The sequence below is a fragment of the Protobothrops mucrosquamatus genome, unplaced genomic scaffold (assembly GCF_001527695.2).
Source record: "Protobothrops mucrosquamatus isolate PMUCROS unplaced genomic scaffold, P.Mucros_1.0 scaffold3726, whole genome shotgun sequence".
NCBI lineage: Eukaryota > Metazoa > Chordata > Lepidosauria > Squamata > Viperidae > Protobothrops > Protobothrops mucrosquamatus.
In genome coordinates, this window is record NW_015389679.1 from 56,321 (window position 1) to 81,875 (window position 25,555).

The window sequence follows — 25,555 nt, forward strand, 5'->3', positions numbered from 1 at the left end:
CCACCCCCTCGACATCCCAGTGCGACAGAAGGAAAACACAGGGTCCCCCCAAAACTCAAAATCCAGCGACATTTTGGCTTGTGAACATGCTCCTTGTAAGGCTTCTGAGCGGGGCGAAAGAATTGGGAAATCTCGGGGTCACACACAGCCACAGCCCTACCTCCGGGTCCGAAGCCCCAATCCCGGGGTTAAGAGGCTGCGCATCATGTCGAACACTGGATACTGGCCCAGTGAGAACCTCTGCGCACAGGCCAACTTTAAACCTAACCTTTGATAAATTAAAAAAAATCAAAAAATAGTTTATTTACAGCCAGGAATTCCGACGTCGGGTATTTCAGCTTAGGAAGAGCGAGACCCATTTTACACACGGAGTCTTCGGTGGGGCGTGTTGTCGGCAAGACAACACAGCCCCAAAAGGGAGGACACGGTCCTCCACCAGGACGCTGTTGGCCTGTTTTTGTGTTGTTTTTTTCACACCTTTTTTTTTGGGTGGAAAGTCACAGCCTGCTTGCAACTCTCCCGGCAGCTCCCTTGAAGTAACACGCAGGCACGCGCACAACGGCCTCTCTCACCACATGGAGAAAAAAAAGGGGGGGCAGGTCGGCAAGGACAGGCGAGCGCCCCACCTCAGCTCGTTTTGTTTCCCAAGATCTAACCTGTTCGAAATTTGAGATGGTTTTTTTTTTTTTTTTAAAGGAAAAACAGGTGAAAAATTATGTTCCGGAATTCCAGAAGACGTTACGGGGGAGAGCTTTTGCGGTGGGGCCGGATACCTTTTGAGGAAGATACGGATCGGGAATGGCGAGGCCTGGAGGCTTTACGATGAGAAGACGACAATCCCATAGGAATCTTGACCGTTGTGGTCTTTCTTTTCCGCAACCGAGTTCGTTCCGCGCCGCTGCAGAAGACGGCGACATGGCCTTCCAGAAGCCCGGCGTCCCCTTCTTGCCAGCTTCCCGAGGCCGGAATTCAACAGGGGTGGGAGGGTTGTGATGGCGACACGTTTCCCCTGCGTTGGGGAGGAGGGGGCTGTTTGGGGGGCACAGGCTGCGTCGTCAGGACAAGAGAAACCAAGATCGGGAAGAACCGGCGTCCTCGCTTTGCGAGTCTTTCGAGGAGGACTTGGCGACGGTGAGCAGGACAGACGAGACACGGTCTCGGCGGGTAGATTTTGGCCAAGGGGTTCCTCTTGAGTTACAAAAAGTTCAAGTAAAAAAAAAAAGGCAGGCGGGCTGGGGGGGGGCAATTCGGCATGAGAAGATCCATCCATATCTATATATATCCAGGGAAAGAGAGAGAGATATACATATGGATGACGCGACGGAAGGACGATCAATCCACAAGCAACGGTTCAGACATGGCTCCTCCTGTCTCTCTCTTACCGCCCCCGCCCCAAACGTTGGCTACAAGTGGCTGTGGTAGGGGGGTGGGGGGGGGAGGACCCTCAGCCCTAATGGTGGCTCCAGTCCGGCATCTGGGGAGACGGGGCGGTCCTTTTATTGCTGAGCCCCCGCGGCAGCAGGTACTGGCATGCCCAATGGGTTGGCCGCGGCAATCACTGGGGAGCCGGCGAGAGGTCCGAGGGGGGAAGACGTCGCCACTGAAGAAATCCCTGGGGGGAGGGGAAAGAAAAGGAGAAAATTAGGGACCCAGAGAGAGTAATTTTGCCCCCTTCTCCAAAAAAAAAAAAAAAATAAGAATGGCCTCTGGTGTGCTTGGTACTCTGAGCTTGGTTGTTTCCTTGCAGACATTTCAAGACCCAACTAGGAACATCATCAGTGCTGGGAGTGGGGTTTGTGGTGGTGGTGGTGGTGAGGAGGAGGAGGAGGAGGAGGAGGAATATGACTTTGGGGTCCTTGGTGCTCTCTGAGCTTGATTGTTTCCTTGCAGACATTTCATGACCCAAATAGGGAACATCATCAGTGCAACAAGGGAGTGGGGTCTGCTAGGAGGAGGAGGGGGAGGTGTCAGGAACCCCTTCAATGCTTATTTTCAGGGCTCTGCCATTCTGTAGGGAGGGGGGAGGAGGTTTCGCTCTGCTGGGAGGGGGGCTCACGGATGTGTTTCCTTTACTTTGTTCTCTCTTAATTATGATGTATCCCTTTGGGTGTGGAATGTGCCAGGGCCCATCTGCCTTATCATCTCCACTACCTTGTGAAAACCTATCAGCTCCAGTTCCCGTAACAACTTTGCACCTGTGGATTGGCTGGCAATGAACTGGACAGTTGGACTCTGGGGAGGGGGTTTGGGAAGGGAAGTTTTATTGTAAAGATTTACCCGGGAATTCTTTAGATCATGCTTTGCTTTCCTGCTTTCACTGTCTTCCAATAAAAGTGCCTGTTTGAAACAATGCCAGTTTCAAGAGCTCTGCTTTCTTGGGAGCACTAGCTGAGGCAGGACGGAGGAAGAAGAGGAGGAGGAGGATGTGGGGTCCTTGGTGCCCTCTGAGCTTGGTGGTTTCTTTGCAGATGTTTCATCACCCAACTAGGCAACATCAACAGTGCTAGAAAGGAGTGAGGAATGGGGGGGGGGAAGGAGGAGGAGGAGAACTGCGGGGTCCTTAGTGCTGAGCTTGGTGGTTTTCTTGCAGACGTTTAATAACCCAACTAGGGAACATCATCAGTGCTAGAAGGGAGTGGGGTTTGCGAGGAGGAGGACGACTGTGGGGTCCTTGGTGCCCTCTGAGCTTGGTGGTTTTCTTGCAGACGTTTCATGACCCAACTAGGTAACATCATCAGTGTGAGAAGAGAGTGGGATTTGTTAATATGCAGTGGCTTGCCCCGTCAGGGAATCCAAGCAGCGGAACAGAATGGCTTATGGGAGAAGCAGCCCTGTTTCCTATTCCAGCACCCCGGACGGACCCACCTGACAGCATCCCAGCACTGCTCACAGGTGTGCTGCTCCCTGGCAGGCTGGCTGAGTTCATCCGAGCCTGGTCCTTCACGATCGGGTCTGGAAAGACGAGAAAGAAGAGGATGACCGTTTGCATGAACTACTCGGAGCCACGGGAAGGAAAAACATACGATGACCGCCACGGGGTCTGCTCGTTACGCTTGTCAGCCCTGACAGTCGTGGTCTTTTTTTTGTTGTTGTTGTTCTGGCGGTCATTAAAGCAAACACCATGGTCATTAAGCGAATCCATGGTTCCTTTGGCTGCCGTTTTGCCGGAAATGGGAAGGACAGGGGTTTTTTTTTTTTGACAAAAACTGTCGTAAAATGTGATCACCTGACTGTAGGATGCTGCAAACGGACGTTGATAAATGCCCGAAATTTGGGAAGGGGGGGGCTGACCGTCGAAACTTTGGAAGCCCAAAATAGTTCTATCGGAACTTCGAACACTTGCTAAGTAACCCGTCGTTAAGTCAAGAATTGATCTGTGTCAAGGTAATAATTTAAACAGCTAACCAGCTTATGTAATGGGAGATGTATGATGTAATGATGGAAATGACTCAGCAGGGTCTGTGTCTCTTTAAGAGCCTTTGCGTAAGGGGGAAGGCTCTGCCGATGTGTTTTGTCTCTTCTATTTCCTGCTTTAATTGTGGTGTGTTGGATCCTGCTGTATTAGCACGTGTATATATATTGTTCCTGGTGTATGATATTGTAGATAGTGTAAGATAAACCACTATATATTAAATAGACCACTGTTTACTGTGTTTATTCCTGGGTTATCTCGCACAATAAGACTGTGCACGCTCTGACAATCTGTACGCACAAACAAACATCCCCGTTGGAGGGAGTAGTTTCCAAGTCTCACTGTTTATGGAGATTCTCAGTCATCCAGGTCATGGCTGGATTTAGGTCCCTAAACTGCTTTTTCAGGAGGCAACTGGACTTCCTCGTTTTTTTTCTTTGAAGACATTTTGCTTCTCATCCAAGAAGCTTCTTCAGCTCTGACTGGATGGTGGCGGAATAGAAGGATTTATACTCCTTGCAGACAGCCAGTTATTTGCCTTCTTTTAGAGAGTTGTTGAGGCCACTTGGAGGTTCATCTGTGTCCTCAGGGTCACCTGAATAGTACAAATGGGTGTGGAGCAGGGGTCTTCAAACCTGAACCTTTTATGACTTGTGGACTTCAACTCCCAGAATTCCTCAGCTGAGGAATTCTGGGAGTTAAAGTCCACAAGTCATAAACGGGCCAAGTCTGAAGACGCCCTGGTGTGGAGCCTTCTTGGGCAGAAGACATCCTGCAGCCAAGAAGGCTCCACGCCCATTTGCACTACTCAAGTGACCCTGAGGACACAGATAAACACAGATCAATCTCCAAGTGGCCTCAGCGACTCTCTGAAAGAATGCAAATGACCAGCTGTCTGCAAGGAGTATAAATCCTTCCATTCCTCACCATCCAGTCACAGCTGAAGAAGCTTCTGGGATGAGAAGCGAAACGTCTTCAAAGTAAAAGCAGCTTTTAGACTTCCATTATCTCACCTTCCCTCTGTTGCAAAAGCCCTAAGATTGGGTGTGCATGTGTGGCCTGGGTAAATCTACAGGTAGTCCTCGGCATACAACCACAATGGCGCTCCAAATTTCTGTCATTAAATGAAACCGTTTGCTCAAGGAGTTTTGCCCCCGTTTTACGACCTTTCTTGCTGCAGTTGTTAAGCGAACCACGGCAGTTGGTAAGTTTAGGATCCTAAGTTACTAAATCTGGCTTCCCCCATCGACCCCGCCAGTCAGAAAGTCGCAAAAGGGGATCGCGTGAGCTTGGGACACAGCAGCAGTCATAAAGATGAACCAGCTGCCCAGCGTATGAATTTTGATCATGTGACCGGGCTTCTCGAGAGCCGGACTCACAGAAGTAAGGATGCTCCATGGCTTCTCTTGCCGTCAGTCGGGACTGGTGATCGTATCGCAGCAATTTGTCCAGGAAATCTAAGGCTTCGGGGCTGACCAAGTGCTGATTCTCACTGTGGACAAAACGTTCCCATCGCTTCCGCGAGTGCCTGCGGGACAAGGAAGAAGCGCAATCAGGGCAGCGGCCTTTGACCTGTCTCTGGGAGCTGCGTCAGGTTGTTCTAAACTGCCTTATTTAAGAAAATGTCTAGGGCTCCCCAATTCAAGGTTAGGGGGTCCCTTGGGGCTCTCTCTCTCTCGCTTGTTTTCTTGCAGACGTTTCATGACCCAAACGTCATCAGTGCTAGAAGGGAGTGAGATTTGTGGAGGGGAGAGGAGGGGGGATGATTGTGGGGTCCTTGGTGCTTTCTGAGCTTGCTTGTTTTCTTGCAGACGTTTCATGACCTGACTAGGGAACATCATCAGTGCTAGAAGGGAGTGGGATGTGTGGAGAGGAGGAGGAGGAGGACTGAGGGGTCCTTGGTGCTCTCTGAGCTTGTTTTCTTGCAGACGTTTCATGACCTGACTAGGGAACATCATCAGTGCTAGAAGGGAGTGGGGTTTATGGAGAGGAGGAGGAGGAGGAGGAGGAGGAGGAGGAGGAGGAGGAGGAGGAGGAGAGAGGAGGACTGAGGGGTCCTTGGTGCTCTCTGAGCTTGCTTGTTTTCTTGCAGACGTTTCATGACCCAAATGTCATCAGTGCTAGAAGGGAGTGAGGTTTGTGGAGGGGAAGAGGGGGATTGTGGGGTCTTTGGTGTTCTCTGAGCTTGTTCTCTTGCAGACACTGCATTACCCAAACTCAGTATCATCAGTGCTAGAAGGGAGGTTAATGGGGGGGGGGAGGCGGAGGAGGAGGAAGGGGAGGAGGAGGATTACTGTGGGGTCCTTGGTGCTCTCTGAGCTTGGTAGTTTTCTTGCAGGCATTTCATGACCCTAACTAGGTAACATCATCAGTACTAGAAGGGAGTGAGAGCAAACCCCCATTTCCTTCTGGCACTGATGATGTTATCTAGTTTGGTGATGAAATGTCTGCAAGAAAATCACCAAGCTGAGAGAGCACCAAGGAGAGTCCTCCTCCTTTCTTCTCCACAAACCCCACTCCCTTCTAACATTGATGTTGTTCCCTAGTTGGGTCATGAAATGTCTGCAAGGAAACAAGCAAGCCAAGGACCCCTCCTCATTTCAACCCTCAGGTGCAAATATTGTCCTTTATTGGTATCACTCAAGGTCATTCTGGGGAAGCTTACCAAAATACCCTCCCTCATAGAAATACACACAGACACACACACACACACCAATCAAACCGGCCACCTGATGACCTCTGTATCCCCCCCACCCCTTGGCAAAACCGGCTCTTCAGTTTCCCAAAGATAATTTCCCAAAAGGCAACTCTCACCTGCCAGCAAAATCAGGATATTCAGGCAGTTCAAACAAGTCTAATGATTTATTGCAAGCTTAAGTTTCCTACAAGAATCTGAGCTACTAACGGACAAGGGAAATGAGCAGGAACAAGATCTCTTGTGGGGATGCAGGGACTCAAGACTGATGATGCGTTGGACACCCCCCTCCCCTGGGCTCAGTCTGGACATCTCCTACAGCAGGGGTCGGCAACCTTAAACACTCAAAGAGCCACTTGGACCCATTTCCCACAGAAAACACTGGGAGGGGGCTTGATTGAAGAGTTTAATTAAAAAGAAATAGAGGCTGCTGTGCATGAGTTCTCTCTCTCTCTCTCTCCCTCCCTCCCCCTCTCTTTCTCTTCCTCTCCCCCCCTCTCCCCGATTGTCTGCTCACCTGGCCAGCTGGCCTGATGATGTTCTCCGACAAGCTGACACACATTCTTATTGGGCTGGCTCTCTCCTGCACTTGGTCTGCCAGTCCTCTTCCCCCACTGTGTGTGTGTGTGTGTGTGTGTGTGTGAGAGAGAGAGAGAGAGAGAGAGAGAGAGAGAGAGAGAGAGAGAGAGAGAGAGAGAGAGAGAGAGAGAGAGAGAGAGAGAGAGAGAGAGAGAGAGAGATATGCTGCTTCCTGCTTCGACGGAGCAAAGGCAGGAGCCCCACCCAATAAGCTTGTCAGCTTGTCAGAGAACAGTGTGAGGCCACTCTTTTTTACACACACAGAGAGAGAGAGAGAGAGAGAGAGACAGAGAGAGAGAGAGACAGAGAGAGAGAGAGAGAGAGAGACAGAGAGAGAGAGAGACAGAGAGAGAGAGAGAGAGACAGAGAGGGAGGGAGGGAGGGAGGGAGGGAAGGAAGGGGGAAGCGCAAGTGCCTCTCTCTCTGCAAATTGCGGAGGAGGACTGGGAGCTGCAGGAGAAGAGCCACATGCGGCTCCAGAGCTGCAGGTTGCCGACCCGTGTCCTACAGCAACTGGACTTCCTTGGACTTTCCATTCCTCTCCCTTCCTCAAACACACACACACATACACCGATGGACACCATTTGTGGAATGTGGGCTGCCCTCCGTGTCTGGCTCTTGATCCCTTCCATCCTACCTGCCCAGGATGTCGTTGAAACGGGGGTCGAGCTCAATGTTGTATTTGTCAATGTAGTCGTAAAGGTCTTCTGTTCCCAACACTTTGGCTATTCTCACCAACTGCAAACAGACAACGGGAGACAAAGGGTGGGGAGTAATGATAAAAAAAATTAATAACAGATAATCCTCGACTTAACAATCATTTGTTTCGTGACCGTTTGAGGCTCCAGCGGCATTGAAAAAAGTGACTTATGTCCATTTCCCAACACTTACGACCACTGCGGCATCAAAATTCAGACGCTTGGCAACTGGCTCATATTTACGACGGTCGCAGTGTCCCAGGGTCATGTGATCCCCTTCTGTGACCTTCTGACAAGCCAACAGGGAAGCCAGATTCACTTAACAAACATGTTACTACCTTAACAACTGCAGTGATTCACTTAACAACTATGTTACTAACTTAACAACTGCCTCACTTAGCAATGGAAATTTGGGGCTTAATTGTAGTCACACATCAAGGTCTACTTATCATCAGAAGTCTTGAGTTGAAACCTCGTCTGTTACTCCCCGGGTGAGATTTCCCCAAGGGTAAACATGCTGTGCTGGCTTCGGGATTTTGCTTAAAATCTTAAAATAGCTAAGAATGAGAAACTTTCTTGAGCAGGCAACTGAGATGTATTCGATAAGCCACAGGTGTGTTGGAGTTTGCTGTATTAGTGTATTTTGTTCTTAGCGTATATTGTAGATAGTGTAATATAAACCACCATTTAATACAAACCACTGTTTACTGTATTTACTCCTGGGTTACCTCAGCGCAACAAGACCGTGCATGCTCTGACAACGTGTCTGTTAATGGAACTGCTTGTGCAGTGCCAGGCTTCAATGAACTCACAACCGTCGAAGGTGGTGTGGCGTAGCCGATGGTTTTTGTGTCGCTCCAATCAAACTGGTGCTGTTTGGGGTCGGTGTGGGTCCCCATCAGAAGACCCATCACCAGCCTCTCACCCCTGACCCATCACAAGACCCTCACTTGACACACCCACCCCTGAAGTCCTCACAAACGGAAGAACATCGATACTAACATCCCTCAAACTCCGCTGAAGATGTTACCCAGTCTGCTGACCAAACGTTTGGAAGCCAACCCACAAGTTCCGAGAACGAAACTTCACCCTCATCCTACAGATATTCGCCGCTATTGCAAATCTACCTGTCTGCCTACCCATGACCAAGGCTGACCTCATGCCGAAGGTGCAGGCCGGGGGGGTTTTGCTACCCGCACATTCACCTGATCATAATTGTCGTGACCGTGGAAAAAGGGCTCCTTTCGGAAGATCATGCTGGCGAGCATGCACCCCAAACTCCACATGTCCAGGCTGTAGTCGTACATCTGTAAAGGGGAAAGAAGGAGCCCATCAGCCTGGCTCGCTTGCAGATTGACAAGGAAAAGACCCAACAAGGATAGACTGCGTTCTCTCATGGGGAATTTGCACAGTCTGCATGCAGCATGCAGGAAGAAAGCCTCCATAATTTCCATCCTACCGATCCACAGGTAGTCCTCCACTTACGGCCATAATTGAGCCCCAAATTTCGGTGGCTAAGTGGAACATTTCCAACGTCTCCTCCTCCTTCTCCAAGATCCCTTCCAACTTTTATTATTATTATGATTATTATTATGATTATTATGATTATTATGATTATTATGATTATTATTATTATTATTACCCCGTGAGGTGAGTTGTGCTGAGAGGGAGGGACTGGCTCAAGGTCACCTAGCCGGCTTTCATGGCTAAGGCGGGACTAGAACTCACCATCACCTGGTGATTGGCCCAAAGCCACCCAGTTGCTTTTATGCCTAAGGTGAAACTAGAACTCGCAGTCTCCTGGTGATTAGTCCAAAGTCACCCAGCCAGCTTTAATGCCTAAGGCGAGACTAGAACTCACCATCTACTAGTGATTGGCCCAGTCACTCAGCCAGCTTTCATGTTTAAGGTGAGACTAGAACTCACTATCTCCTGGTGATTGGACCAAAGTTACCCAGTTGCTTTCCTACCTATGGCAGGACTAGAACTCGCAGTCTCTTGGTGATTGGCCCAAAGTCACTCAACTGGCTTTCCTGCCCAAGGTAGGATTAGAATTCACTGTCTCCTGGTGACTGGCCCAAAGTCACCAGCCAGCTTTTATGCCTAAGGTGAGACTAGAACTCACTTTCTCCTGGTGACTGGCCCAAAGTCACTCAGCCAGCTTTCATGCCTAAGGCGGGACTAGAACTCCCAGCCTCCTGGTGATTGGCCCAAAGTCACCCATTTCTTCCTGCCTGCAGGACTAGAACTCAAAGTCTCCTGGTGACTGGCCCAAAGTCACCCAACTGGCTTTCCTGCCTAAGGTGGGACTAGAACTCACCGTCTCCTGCTTTCTAGCCGGGTGCCTTAACCACTAGACCAAACTGGCTCTAAATATCATTTATATTTTTTCATTTCATTTTGCTTTCTTTTTTTGCGCCTAGCCTCTACCGAGGCAGCCCAATGGCTGGTTCCGGCCGTCCTTTTCCCCCCAGGTGTGTGGTCATTTCCACATCAAGAGCGCAATTACCTGATAGTCTACGAGGAGTTCCGGGCCTTTGAAGTATCTGGAAGCCACTCGGACGTTATATTCCTGACCCGGATGGTAGAATTCAGCCAAACCCCAGTCTATTAGCCTCAGCTTAAAAAAGAAGAAGAGAGATTAAAGTGGGAGGTGAATTTTTTTTTAACCTTGGTTGGCAACACTTTGCAGATCTCCTGACGGAATGGGTAACTAAATCAGAAACAAAGGAAATTAAAAATAAAAAAGCTGTAGAAATCCACAATTATTAGAGACAGCTCAGAAATGAAACAGCCATAGCTTAAAACAGGGGTCTTCAAACTTGGCTCTTTTATGACTCGTGGACTTCAACTCCCAGAATCCCTGAGCCAGTGTGGCTCAGCTTGGAAACCTCTCCCTTTTCCCTCAGCGTGGCTGGCTCAGGAATTCTGGGAGTTGAAGTCCACCAGTCACAAAAGAGCCAAGGTAGCCTACCCCTGTACTAGGCCACAAGGTAAGGGGGCAAGCCTCGGCAGCCCGCTGAAGGAAAGAGGGGAAAGAATGGGAACCCTCACTGTCCATCGTTCCTCACCTTTCGATGCTCGTGGTCAATCATGACGTTGTGAGGTTTGACGTCTCTGTGCATGATCCCCATACTGTGGCAATAATCCAGGGCCTGCAGAAGTGAAAGATACCCCAAGATCAGAAAGGGGGGGGGGGTTCATATATACCAGGGGTCAGGCCAGTGATTTTGCTTTTCCTACTACAACAGGGGTCTTCAAACTTGGCCCTTTTATGACTTATGGACTTCAACTCCCAGAATTCCTCAGCCAGGCATACTGGCTGAGGAATTCTGGGAGTTGAAGTCCACAAGTCATAAAAGGGCCAAGTTTAAGGACCCCTGTTCTATAGAATGTATAAGGCAGGTATGAGGAGTATTCTGAGGAAATCTTGAAGGAACATTCTGGAAACAAAGAGTAGATAAGAGGCCTAGTTCAGATTTTTGTGGGCTGCTTTGTGGCTCCGTGGCTGGAAGAGAGGTAATTATCACTAAATATAGAACAAGGGTAAGATTTCTGCTTTTTTTCCCCTCATAAAGAATGTAATACAGGTATGTAGTCCTAAACCAGGGGTCTTCAAACTTGGCCCTTTTACGACTTGTGGACTTCAACTCCCAGAATTCCTCAGCCAGCGTGCCTAGCTGAGGAATTCTGGGAGTTGAAGTCTACAAGTCATAAAAGGGTCAAGTTTGAAGACCCCTGATATATACATATCATTTCACATTCCAAAGCGGAACAAACGATAGGTAGCCCATTTTCTGAAGGGCCACAATTCAGTGTAGCTGCTCAGAAAATGGCGGCCGCTTCCAAGATCACGACATGGCACCCAGTAAGAGGCTTGCCTAACGTCTTTCCCTTAAGCTGAGCTCCGGACATCTTTGAAAGTGTGAAATGGCTGGCTTTGGAGGGGGGGAGAAGGGTGTGGGCCCCAGTGGGGTGGGACACAGCCCAAAGCCTGTGGGGACCCCAATGGATGGGAAGCAAAGCACGAGGGGCCTTGGGGAAAGGGGGAGGCCTTGTGAGGCCTGGGGCAGGGCCTGGAAGAACAGGGCAAGGCAGCAAAACCTTAAACCAGTGTTTCTCAACCTTAATCATGTGGACTTCAACTCCCAGAATTCCTCAGCCAGCATGGGGAATTCTGGGAGTTTGAAGTTCACCTCTCTTTAAAGTTGCCAGGTTGAGAAACATTTCCTCCTTAAGCAATTTGTTCAAGGTGGAAAGGTGAGATTATAAAGCAGTGGCAACTCTTAAGAGAAACCAATCTTACTACTCTGAGGTTCTATCGGTTACAACACTGTTAAATAGTGAGGAAGGGAAGGGAAGAAAATAGAGAAGAAGGGAAGGGAAAGGAAGATGGAGGGAAGGAAGGAAGGAAGGAAGGAAGGAAGGAAGAAAGAGGGGGGAGAGAGAGAGAAACAAATAAAGGAAGGAAGAAGGAAGGAAGGAAGGAAAAAAGAAAGAAAGAAAAAAGAAAGAAAGAAAGAAAGAAAGAAGGGAGAGAGAGAAACAAATAAAGGAAGGAAGAAGGAAGGCAGGAAGGAAAAAAGAAAGAAAGAAAGAAAGAAAGAAAGAAAGGAGAGAGAGAGAGAAACAAATAAAGGAAGGAAGGAAGGAAGGAAGGAAGGAAGGAAGGAAGGAAGGAAGGAAGGAAGGAAGGAAGGAAGGAAAAATGGAGAAGAAGAAAAGGAGAGGAAAGGAAAGAGACACTTCTGAATCAAGAGAGATCTGATTCATCTATCCCGGTCTGTCTTAACTCCTCAGCGAAAGAAGACATTATCAAGCCCCAAAATGGCTGACCTCTATTTCTCAAATGCTATTTCCAGACCACCTCACACGCACTTAACAAAAGTCAACTCACCTTCAAGATCTCATACATGTAGAACCGAATGTCATAGTCTGTTAACGTCTGATATAATTGCTGTGGGGAATTAACACAACACGGTCAAAGAGAAATCCAGCATCAACCTTCAAATTTCTCACCCAACAAGAAAATTATGCACAATCTCAGGGTATGGATACAGTTCTAGGTGGCTTAAAATACATATTTCCTGAACTGGTTATTGTCCTAATTTAACATTTTCCTGTGCCAGATCCCTGTAGCAGGACTGTTTTCAGAGGGGGGGGGCGCTGCATTGCACATATAATTGCCCCCCCCATACACCCAATTTCTTACAGAGTGGGAACTGGGCACCCACGGCAATGTCTTCTGGCTTGATAAAAGTTACTGACTTTTGCCTGATTTTACCTTTTTTTTTTGCCACCGTTGTTAAGCGGAACACGGCGGTTAAGGGAATCACAGGGTCCCAGCGTCCCCCACTGACTTTGCTTCTTGGAAGCCACCTGGGAAAGTCACAGAGGGGGGAATCACACGACCCTGGGACGCTGCAACTATCGCAAATAAATGCTGGCTTGCCAAGGATCCAAACATAACCGACAGGATGCTGCAAGGAAGTCACTTTTTTCAGCCCCACCCCAACTTGAATGGCCGTTAAATAAATGGTCGTTAATACGAGGACTACCGGTACTGTTTATATTCTCCTCTGATAGCTATCCAAATACTCTTCTTTCTAAAGCAGGAGTCTCCAACCTTGGCAACTTTAAGACTTGTGGACTTCAACTCCCAGAATTCCTCTGTTCTAAAGAATCTGAGGCCCACCCTTTTGTTTTTGATACAGTGCGTGTCTTAACTCTGCCCAGGTTATTTATTTTTTATTATTACACTTTTATGCCGCTATCCCCACCCCCACGCACACACATACACACACACAGGGTGTTTCTGGGGTGGTTGGCTGATTCTCCCCGAAATCTTTCCGTTTGCAACTAGGGATTGTGGGGTAGGAAATAAAAAAAAGTGGGACTAGAATGAAAATCGGGTCTGTAAGCCCCCAATTAAGGAAGGGCCAGGCATGTTAGGGGCCTGTCAATCTTTTTCACTAAGCTGCCACCTAGTGGCTGAGTGCAGTGCCTGCAAGGGGGAAAATATTGATGGCGGAACCCCAAAATAAACTGTCTTGTCCGGTGCGATTTCAGTGTTCTCGACCTATATTGCAAGGGATTTGGAACAAAAATGCTAAATAGGAAGAAGTTGGGAACACAGGTCAAGAATGGCTTTGTGAATTGTTAATTTGGAAACCGCCAAATGTTCTCACCTCAGGCGAGAGGTGGAAAACCAATGAGAGAAAGAATAGAAATAGAATAGGATAGGAATAGAAATAGGATAAATAGGATAGGGATAGGATGGGAGAAGGATAGAAAGAAAATAATAATAGAATAGAATAGAATAGAATTGAATAGAACAGAAATAACAGATTGTAGAATAGAATAGAATTAGAATAGAAAATAGAATAGAATAGGAATGGAGAAGGGAGGGGAGGGGAGGGGAAGGGAAGGGAAGGGAAGGGAAGGGAAGGGAAGGGAAGAGAAGAGAAGAGAAGAGAAGAGAAGAGAAGAGAAGAGGAATGGAAAAAAATAAGAATAAGAATAGAATGGAATGGAATAAGAATAGGATGGAATAAGGATAGGGTAGGATGGGATGGGATAGAATGGAATGGAATAGAATAAACAGAGTAGAGTAGAGTAGACCGATTGTAGAATAGAGTAGAGTAGAGTAGAGTAGAGTAGAGTAGAGTAGAGTAGAGTAGAGTAGAGTAGAGTAGAATATATTGTAGAATAGAATAGAATAGATTGTAGAATAGAGGACAGAGGACGTGGGTCCTTGGGTCTCTCTTGAGCTAGGCCGTTTTCTTGCAGACATTTCATTACCAAACTAGGTAATGCCATCAGTGCTAGAAGGGTGTGAGATTTGCTCCCTATACACAAGTGGCCTGTCTTGCCCGTGCTGGTGGGAATGTTCTTGGCGGTTCCTCGCTTAGGCTATGGTTTATTTCTTATTTACGTAGTATTAATCGTGGTGTTGATCTCTGCTTCTCTGGGTGTGGATGGCCGGCCAGGAGGCGTTTTAACTTTTTAAGCCTTTATGTCTTCATCGTTCAATTTACATTTTCACAACTCAAAACCAGAAGGCAGGAGTCCTCCCAAAAGCAGATCACGGGACACCTTACCTTACTTTGCCTCCGTGTCCTCTCCCTCCCCCCTCCCTCCTTAAGCCAAGAAATTAAAAAAGCTGGCTAGAAAACCGTACCTTAAAATCTGTGTTGTTCACGTGCTCGAATACCAAGGCGGGGGTCCGTGACTAGGAGAAAGAAGGAAGGAAGGAAACTTAGACACCTGCGGTTCTTCCAATGCATGATTTATTAGGCCCCATTAAAGGCTGCTCAGAGACCGACTGCCAGCCGGCATTTCTACAGTCCAGGAGGCTGCTTTTGTAGAAAGCTGAATTAATTCTAAGGCCTGATTTGATCAAACCATTCAGAACAGGCTTTTTTTGGGGGGGAACAGAGGACCCTGTAACCAAAAACGCCCAGTCCTGGAGGTTCTCTAATTGGGCCAGTATTTGAAATGACAAAGGTCAACAGGTGTTTATAAGCAATTTCGCTCGTCCTCCGCACACACAGCTTAAAATGTGCTATTTGCCTAGACGAGTCACAGGAAATCTGACTGCCAACTTGCGAGCGAGACTCTGCCTCTGATGGACTAGATCAGGGGTAGGCAACCTTGGCTCTTTTATGATTGGTGGACTTCAACTCCCAGAATTCCTGAGTCAGCCATGCTGAGGGGAAAGAGAGAGGTTTCCAAGCTGAGCCATACTGGCTCAGGAATTCTGGGAGTTGAAGTTCACGAGTCATAAAAGGGCCAAGGTTGCCTATCCCTGAACTAGATCGTGGGCTTATTAAATTTATATGCCGCCCATCTCAGCGTCGAGACTCCGGGCAGCTAACAATACAAAGACACAATATACAGTGCCCAGAATCCCTCTGTGAGGGAGATGGTCAGTTTTGAAATGTGACAGACACAGAGAGAGAAAGATATAAAGATGACAGATAGACAGAGATATATAGAAAGATAGGACATAGAAAGAAGATAGATAGATAGATAGATAGATAGATAGATAGATAGATAGATAGAGCGACAGATATATAGAAAGGTGATAGATAGATAGATAGATAGATAGATAGATAGAGCGACAGATATATAGAAAGGTGATAGATAGATAGATAGATAGATAGATAGATAGATAGATAGATAGATAGATAGATAGATAAAGACAGACAGACAGACAGAAAGGTGATAGAGATAGAGATAGAGAGAGAGAGAGAGAGAGAGAGAGAAGATAGAGCGACAGACAGATATATAGAAAGGTGATAGATAGATATAGAGATAGATAGATAGATAGATAGATATAGATAGGTGAGAGAGAGAGAGAGAGAGAGAGAGAGAGAGAGAGAGAGAGAGAAAGAGAGAGAGAGAAAGATAGATAGACAGACAGATAAAAGATATAAAGATGATAGACAGGACAGACACAGAGACATATATAGATGACAGACTGATTATATAGAGACAGATTGATTTAGGTGGCAGACAGATATAGCTGTGAGGGGAGGGATAATACTAACATTATCCTCTATCCTTTTATAAATAAAATAAAATAAAAATAAAAGGCAGCAGCCCCTTTGGCCCCTGCCTTCCTTCCCTCAGAGCAACTCACCACTGGATCCTTCACGATGTCGGCCAGGGCGATGATGTTGGGGCCCCCTCGCAAGTTCTCCAGGATTTTGATTTCTCGTTTGATTTTCTTCTTTTTCACCGGCTGACCAAAGGAAGGCTCCGGTTAAAGTCAGGACAGGCAGAGCCCCAGCAAAAGGGGGGGGGGGGCAGAGAAATAACACTGCAGCTGCAACCAGCCTTTCTCACTGGTTCTGCTTGTTGAATATATTTGGGTTAAAAAAAAACAACCACAAAAGGTTGCATTTAATTTCGCACCAGAAAAGTAAGTGACTGAATTGTGGGAGTTTGTGGAAGCAAATGAAAATGAAAGCCTTTTGAAAAAAGGTGCATATAAATTCTGAGGGGAGATGAACAGGAGTCTGTAGAGAGGCTGTTAGACAAAGGATACTAAAACATCAATAGAAGAGACTATTGCTAGCTTGGGATTAATCCGTTGGGGTCTGTCCTGGGTGCTCTCTGAACTTGGTGGTTTTCTTGCAGACGTTTCATGACTCAACTAGGGAACATCATCAGTGCTAGGAGGGAGTGGGGTTTGCAGGGAGGAGGAGGAGGAGGAGTGACTATGGCGTCCTTGATGCTCTCCGAACTTGATAGTTTTCTTGCAGATGTTTCATGACCCAACTAGGGAACATCATCAGTGCTAGGAGTGGGGTTTGCAGGGGGAGGGGGAGTAGGAGTAGTAGTAGTAGTAGTAGTAGTAGTAGTAGTAGTAGGAGGAGGAGGAGGAGGAGGAGGAGGAGGAGGAAGACGACGACGATGACGACGACTGTGGGGTCCGTGGTGCTCTCTGAGCTTGGTTGTTTTCTTGCAGACGTTTCATGACCCAGCTAGGGAAATTCATCAGTGTTAGTGGAGTGGAGTTTGCACTCTGTCAGTTCTGGCAAGACAACCAAGGAACTACCAGCTCAGACCAACAAGCTAAAAGCAAACAACAGCCCAGTCAAAGAACCACCAAGAACAGTCCCACCAACACTGACAGGGACAACCACTGTGTATAAACAGAGGGCAAACCCCACTCCCTTCTAGCCCTGAAGATATTACCTAGTTGGGTCATGAAATGTCTGCAAGAAAACCACCAAGCTCAGGGAGCACTAAGGACTCCACAGTCCTCCTCCTCCTCCTCCAGCTCCTGCTCCATAACCTCCTCCTTCCTCTTCTTCTCCTTCTGCTCCTTCTTCCTTTTCCTCCTTCTTCTCCTATCTCCATCTTTCCTCCTCCTCCTTCCTCTTCTTCCTTCCTTCCTCCTCCTCCTCCTCTCCTCCTTCTCCTTACCTTCTTCCTTTCCTCCTCCTCCTCCCCATCCTCCTCCTCTTGCTCCACTCTTCAAACCCCTGTCCTTTCTAGCACTGATTATGTCATCTAGTTGGGTAATGAAACATCTGCAAGAAAACCACCGAGCTCAGAGAGCACCAAGGACCCCATAATCTTCCTTCTCCTCCTTTCTAGCACTGATGATGTTCCCTAGTTGGGTAATGAAACGTCTGCAAGAAAACAACAGAGCTCAGAGAGCACTAAGGACCCCACAATCCTCCTCCTTTCTAGCAGTGATGATGTTATCTAGATGGGTCATGAAACGTCTGCAAGAAAACTACCAAGCTCAGAGAGTACCAAGGACCCCACAGCCCTCCTCTTCCTCCTTTCTAGCATTGATGATGTTACCTAGATGGGTAATGAAACATCTGCAAGAAAGCCACCAAGCTCAGAGAGCACCAAGGACCCCACAGTCATCCTCCTCCTCCGCAAACCCCACTCCCTTCTAGCCCTGATATTATCTAGGTGGGTCATGAAACCTCTGAAGAAAAAAAAGCAAACAAGCTCCAAGAGCATCAAAGATCCCACACAATCATCCATCAAACATACACAAAGGAGAATTCCAATGCTCGGCTTCAATTAATTCCGAAATCAGTAACCCAGAATTATCAGTAAGACAATTCAAGAAGTTGACTTTGAGGAGCTCCGAGTCTTCTTCCCTCAAAAACAGCCCTTCCCATGGCAATAGAATAGTGAAACGAGTGGACATTCCAAAAAAACAGGCTTGCAATATTCTGGAAAGTCTGCAACTTTGAGAGAAAAACAAGGAGAAATCCCACTGGCCACGGAACCCTCACTGAGCTCTTTAGAACTGGGCCCTTAGGAGTTAATTATCCCAGAATCCCTAATTAACAAAGTCAAAGAAGTACAACATAGGAGCCCTTTTCTCAACGCCCCGCAGCTCAAAGGTCTGTTTTCTTCTGCGCAAATGTGGTTTAGGAACTGGTCCCTAGACTTTCTTCCCAGGAGAACAGGTCATCATAACTCTTTTTTTAAAAAAAAATTGCCTATGGATTTCACACCACAAGAATATGAAGTTTTCAACTAATCAAAACAAACAAACGTAAAACCTTTTTCCAGGCAGCTCTTAAATGTGGAGAAAAATTAGACCAGACCCTCTGTTAAGTCATCTCCCTGAGCGTAGGCAAAAAATAAAATACTTAATACCGCACTGAGAAGACCACACTTGCAGTACAGCATCCAGTTTTGGTCACCACGATACAAAAGAAAAAAGACCCTGAGACTCTAGAAAGAGTGCAGAGAAGAGCAACAAAGATGATTGGGGGACTGGAGGCTAAAACATATGAAGAACGGTTGCAGGAATTGGGTAAGTATAGTTTAAAAAAAGGATGAGGAGGGACATGGTAGCAGTCTTCCAATATTTGAGGGGCTGCCCCAAAGATGAGGCAGTCAAGCTATTCTCCAAAACAACAGAAGGCAGGAGAAGAAACAATGGATGGAAACTAATCAAAGAAAGAAGCAGCCTAGAGAAACTTCCTGACAGTCAGAACAATTAACCAGTGGAACAACCTGCCTCCAGAAGCGGTGAATGCTCCAACACTGGAAGTTTTTAAGAAGAGAATGGACAGCCATTTGTCTGAAATGGTATAGGGTTTCCTGCCTGAGCAGGGGGTTGGACTAAATAACCTCCAAGCTCTCTTCTAACTACTAATCTGTATTCTTTTTTAAAAGATACACCAGGATAACTCTGCTAATATTTGGGTTGCCACATCCGGCTGTACGTGTGTGCACATTCACATCCCCCTTAAAATCATTCCTTGAGGCTTCTTCTGAGTCGTGCGCTGAGAAGTATGTTTAAAATCTGATTTAATCTGCTTAAGCTCCACCTTAACTTTACAACGGAACGGCATGCATATCTCTAGTCCTTTGCTGTTAGCCACCATAGCATTTAGCTTACATCTTTAAAAGTCCCATTCTTAGCATGTTGACACAGTTAACACTAAAACAGCCACCCAGAGGCCCCTTGCGAGGAACATGGGTGGCATAATAAATCCTTTTTGTGGTGTCCTTGGTGCTCTCTGAGCTTGGTGGTTTTCTTGGAAACAACAGCACTGATGCTGTTACCTAGTTTGGTAACAAAATGTATGCAAGGAACCACGCAACGAGAGCACCAAGCACTCAGCAGTTCAACCTTGAGGTACAAAATATTTCCTTCTATTGGAAGAAATTTTTACTCTGCAAAAGAGTAAGCATTATCTTACTCTTTTATAACTTAACTCGGTGTCACCCTAGCCAATAGTGATTTATCAAACAAACCATAATTAAATCATTATTATTATTAATAATAATGATGATGATGATGTTGGAAGGAACCTTGGAGATCATCAAGTCCAACCCCCTGCTGAGGCAGATAACCATTTATCCAAGATACAGGGACAGAGCAATTAACTAAGCTATTAATTTGCAGACGGTCTCCTCTGTGATTCTAATAATAATAATAATGATGATGATGATGATTTTGGAAGGGACCTTGGAGGTCATCTAGTCCAACCCCCTGCTCAGGCAGGAAACCCTATACCATTTCAGACAAATGGCTGTCCAGTCTCTTCTTAAAAAATGTCCATTGTTGGAGCATTCACCGCTTCTGGAAGCAGGTTGTTCCACTGGCTAATTGTTCTCACTGTCAGGAAATTTCTCCTTAGTTCTAGGTTGCTTCTCTCCTTGATGAGTTTCCATCCGTTGTTTCTTGTCCTGCCTTCAGGCGCTTTGGAGAACAGCTTGACTCCCTCTTCTTTGGGGCAGCCCCTGAGATATTGGAAGGCGGCTATCATGTCACCCCTCGTCCTTCTCTTCATTAAACTAGACATACCCAATTCCAGCAGCCGTTCATTATATGTTTTAGCCTCCAGTCCCCTAATCATCTTTGTTGCTCTTCTCTGCACTCTTTCTAGAGGCTCAACATCTTTTTTACATCGTGGTGACCAAAACTGGATGCCGTATTCCAAGTGTGGCCTTACCAAGGCATTGTCAAGTGATATTAACCCTTCACCTGATCCTGATTCTATCCCTCTGTTAATACAACCAAGCACTATGTTGGCTTTTTTGGCAGCTGCAGCACACGACTGGCTCCTCTTTAGGGGATCGTCCACTAGGACTCCGAGATCCTTCTCACAGTTGCTACTATTGAGCAATACTAACGATGAGGAATAAAAAATTGGCTGAAATTAACTAAGGAGCATTGGGTAAAATTTTCCCCACTGCACAGCAGTCTCACCTTTAGAATTTTAACAACTACTTTTTCATTATTTGTGATGTTGATGGCTTCAAACACTTCGCTATATTTGCCCCGGCCCAGCTTCCGAACTAGCTGATAGTCGTCTTGATTCCTGTAATGACAAAGACAAAAAAAAAAAGAGCATTATGCAAAGGGGAAAGAACTCAATTATTCACCAACCAAAAGCATTCTTGTATTAAAAGAAAAAACTCATTGTAGAAGGGGAACTGTTAGTCTGTAGTAGTGAAAAATCAAGAGTCTGCTAGCATGTTTCAGACTAATACATCTTGTCTCAAAGGTGCTCTTATTTTAAAGGAAACTGGACTTTCTGATTTTTCTTGAAAATCAGTTTAAAGAAATCAGTTTTCTTCAGTTCTCCTGATGATTGGCTCAGTCACCTGGCTGACTTTTATTCCTAAAGTGGGACTAGAACTCACCATCTCCTGGTGATTGACCCAAAGCCACCCAGCCACTTTCATGCCTAAGGCGGGACTAGAACTCACTGTCTCCTGTGGATTGGCCCAAAGTCACCCAGCCACCTTCATGCCTAAGACAGGAGTAGAACTCGCCGTCTCCTGGTGACTGGCCCCGAGTCACCCAGCTGACTTTATTTTTTCCTAAATGGGACTAGAACTCAGAACCTCCCAGTGATTGGAGTAAACTCACCCAGCCCGCTTTTATGCCTAAAGTGGGATTAGAACTCACAATCTGATGTTTAGCCTGGTCCCTTAAACTCTAGATTTTCCTATGTACCCGCTGTCAAAATTTAGACCAAAACTCCAGATTTTATGCTGATGGCACAGTTAAAATTTGCCTGGCAACACTGATCAATCTAAGCCAGGGGGTCTTCAAACCTGAACCTTTTATAACTTGTGGACTTCAACTCCCAGAATTCCTCAGCCAGTGTGTCTGGCTGAGGAATTCTGGGAGTTGAAGTCCACGAGTCATAAAAGGACCAAGTTTGAAGATCCATGGTCTAGACCAATATCAGCTAAAACAGGCAGAATTTGTGCAATGATTCAGAAATTCCTGCAGAGTTGCAAGGGATCTTGGGAGATCTTCTAGTCTAGCCCCCTGCTCAAGGAGGAGACGCTACACCATTCCAGAGAAATGGCTGTCCAGTCTCTTCTTGAAAAGCCTCCAGTGATGGAACACCCACAACTTCTGGAGGCAAGCTGTTCCACTGGCGAATTGTTCTGTCAGGAAATTTCTCCTTAGTTCCAGGTTGCTTCTCTCCTTGATGAGTTTCCATCCGTTGCTCCTTGTCCTGCCTTCAGGCGCTTTGGAGAATAGCTTGACTCCCTCTTCTTTGGGGCAGCCCCTGAGATACTGGAAGACTGCTATCATGTCCCCCCTCGTCCTTCTCTTCGTTAAACTAAACATACCCAATTCCAGCAACCGTTCCTTGTATGTTTTAGCCTCCAGTCCTCTAATCACCTAAATAATTTTCAGAAAGCACAGGATTAAGACTCAAGACTCAAGAGTGCAAGAACAAGGCCACCTTCAGCAATGGAAGCTGATCTGGAGACTCTTACAATCTCTTTGCCTAACCTCCTTCACACACAGCAGGGTGCGGTGTGTGTGTGTGTATGTGTGTGAGATAAAAAATAGAGGTGAGAGTGCTATGTAGGTTGCCTTGAACTCCTGCTAGGAAGGGGAGATATACCTAACAGATAATGTGTCAACAAGGGCTTCCTTTTAATAGAGGGGACAGGCAGTGAATCAATCCTTTTTCCTTTTGCAGCAGGCATCAAGTCACTGTCTGACCAATTCTTATTTTCTTATTTATTGGCTTTGAAACCACTACACGCATGGTTTTAGCCACAGAGGGATAAAAGCTTTTAAGTACGCGATGGGCCCATTCAACATTTGTGGGAAATGACACCAGATGGGTGACTCTGGGCCAATCACCAGGAGATGGGGAGTTCTAGTCCTGCCTTAGGCACGGAAGCCAGTTGGTTGACTCTGGGCCAATCACCAGGAGACAGCGAGTGCCAGTCCCGCCTTAGGCACGGATGCCAGCTGGGTGACTAGGCCAATCACCAGGAGATGGTGAATTCTAGTTCCGCCTTAGGCACGGAAGCCAGTTGGTTGACTCTGGGCCAATCACCAGGAGACGGTGAGTGCTAGTCCCGCCTTAGGCACGGAAGCCAGTTGGTTGACTCTGGGCCAATCGCCAGGAGATGGTGAGTTCTAGTCCCGCCTTAGGCACGGAAGCCAGTTGGTTGACTCTGGCCAATCACCAGGAGACAGTGAGTGCTAGTCCCGCCTTAGGCACGGAAGCCAGTTGGTTGACTCTGGGCCAATCACCAGGAGACGGTGAGTTCTAGTCCCGCCTTAGGCACGGAAGCCAGTTGGTTGACTCTGGGCCAATCACCAGGAGACGGTGAGTTCTAGTCCCGCCTTAGGCACGGAAGCCAGTTGGTTGACTCTGGGCCAATCACCAGGAGACGGTGAGTGCTAGTCCCGCCTTAGGCACGGAAGCCAGTTGGTTGACTCTGGGCCAATCACCAGGAGACGGTGAGTTCTAGGCCCGCCTTAGGCATGGATGCCAGCTGGGTAACTTTAGGCCAATCACCAGGAGACGGTGAGAACAGAAAATTAGAACGGGGTGGGGATGGAACGAAATAGAAATAGGAACAGAATAGAGATAACAGACTGCAGAATAGAACAGAATCCACCATTGTTACCAGAGCTTTGGAACCCAAAAGCAAAACAGGCCACGTCTGGGCCAGGAGACTTACCCCCACTCTACCACATGCGACTCATAGTCCCAGTACTCCCGTGGTCTGTGCGTATTTACATCTGTGTAAACTCTGGCCCTGCTTGGCACAGGCCCCGACATGTCGGACAGGTTGGCAGGTGGAGCTGGGCTACGGATCTGGCCTCGTCACGTCTCCCCACTCCCGGATCAATCCCAGGATTGCCTCGGATTGGACTTGATTGAATACTTGTCTTTTTCTTTTTTCCCTCCACTGCGAAGACAAAAAACGCAAGGATCCTGAAGAGAAGAATCGATGGTCCAAATTAGGCAAGGAAATATAGTTCTATGCCGGATGAAAACTTGGGAAGTTTTAAATCTCGCGGAGCGAATCTAAAGCTTGCTATTGACAAGGGAGGGGGGGTTATTCTGCTGAAGGAAGCAAACCGTTTCTACCCTTTAGGGCAGGGCTTTTCAACCAGTGGTGCGGGTACCACCTGTGGTACATTGGCACCTGGCAGGGGGTACGCAACCATCCTAGAAAAGTGGTAGTAGGGGAAGGGAATGAGCTGAACCGGTGGCAGCACCACACAAGCCTGAGCGAGAGACAGCAGGAGCTGCAGGGCTCAGCGGAAGCCCCAGGATCAGTGCCGCTTTCCAGCTGATCAGCGCTTCTTTGGGGCTGTCAGGGCTCAGCGGAAGCACCAGGATTAGCGCCAGGCTCCAGCTGGAGCTCAGCACTGATCCTGGCACTTCCGCTGAGCCCTGAAGAAGCGCCGATCAGCTGGAATGTTGCAGCCTCTCCAGGGTCTTGTGATTTACATTCAGATGCTTGGCAACTGATTCATATTTATGACGGTCACAGTGTCCCAGGGTCATGTGAAGGGACCAAAACCTTCTGCAACCACCCAGCAGACGGGGGAGGGGAATAAAAACCAAACACCCCCCACCCCACCCCCGTTGCCAATCCTCAACAGAAATGCTCACAACAATGAAAACCTTGGACAGGAGGAAGAGCGCCGCTGGGTGGGCAGGCAGGTGTCTTGCTCGGCTGTGGCTTGGGGGGCACTTTTTTCAGTGCCATTGTGACTTCAAACAGTCACTAAGCGAACTGTTGTAAGTCAAGAACTACCTGTACTTTATCACTTTTTTCCTTTTTTTTGGTCATCAAGTTTTTGACACCTTGTTAGACGACTGGTGGTACTCGGATGTTGCCATATCCTAAAAGTGGTACAATGGGTGAAAAGGTTGAAAAGCCCTGGGTTAGGGCAGGGCTCTTCAAACGTGGCCCTTTTATGACTTGTGACTTCAACTCCCAGAATTCATCAACCAGCATATGAAGTCCACAAATCATAAAAGGGCCAAGTTTGAAGAGTCCTGGTTCAAAGCATCGATGCTGTGATTTGAATTCAGAGATCTGAAGACAGCTGTCCTGTCCCTCTCAACCTTCTGTGCGTGCGTGTGTGTGTGAGAGAGAGAAAGAGAGAAATAGAATAGATATTTATAAACTATAATTAAATTTAAATTTAATTTATAAATATAAACTATATCAATTTCCATAATAAACACAGATATAGTATAAACTGCACATACGCACACGCACACACATATACACAATCTCCTTTCTTTTGTGCTTTTTTCTAATTCACTACTACTTCTACTATTTTAAAATGTCTGTATTCTGCACTCTGAGCTAAGACCGAATAAAGATTTGCGTTGAGTTACATAAATAGATGTTTGCAGAGATATATTTTTGGTTCAATCTCCCAGCAAAGGCAGCCATCCAGGCTTGACACTGCCTGCTCTATGCAGGAACCGCAATAACTCATGGACCACTGGCACACGAGGCTTGCCACACACACACACACACACACACACCGAGCCTTGCGTTTTACTCATCCCTTCCTTTAGCTAGCCTGGGACACCTCCGGTCCCGCTTTGCAATAACCAGGGGGGGGCTCTGCCAAAGGGTGGCAGTCGTTAAGTTAATTTTGGCAGCACATCACACTCGGCAAGCAGCCGGGACGTTGCACACCGTACGGAAGCTTTAAGCGGCGATGTGCAAAATGTTCTGTTCTCCTTACGCAGCGCACGGATCTGGGTGCTTCTGAGGACGGGACGAGCGATTTCTCACAACAAACGACCCACTTTCAGTTCCCTAAAGCAGGGCTTTTCAACCTTTTCACCCATTGTACCACTTTTAGGATATGGCAACATCCGAGGACCACCAGTCGCCTAGCAAGGTGTCAAAAACTTGATG

At 47.1% G+C, this 25,555-nt stretch overlaps 1 protein-coding gene across 1 annotated transcript; it reads right to left on the minus strand.

Moving 5' to 3' along the window:
- Positions 1-1,496: 1,496 nt before the first annotated feature.
- On the minus strand, positions 1,497-23,542 carry LOC107298111 (casein kinase II subunit alpha). The gene is made up of 12 exons (XM_015827473.2): positions 23,339-23,542; positions 20,595-20,706; positions 16,029-16,130; positions 14,565-14,615; positions 12,282-12,341; positions 10,456-10,539; positions 9,894-10,004; positions 8,590-8,691; positions 7,324-7,424; positions 4,792-4,940; positions 2,866-2,952; positions 1,497-1,612 (listed from the first exon to the last, which is right to left on the minus strand). The coding sequence occupies exons 1-12, from the start codon at positions 23,437-23,439 to the stop codon at positions 1,497-1,499; spliced, it is 1,176 nt and encodes a 391-aa protein (XP_015682959.1). The 5' UTR covers positions 23,440-23,542.
- Between the last annotated feature and the right edge of the window lie 2,013 nt (positions 23,543-25,555).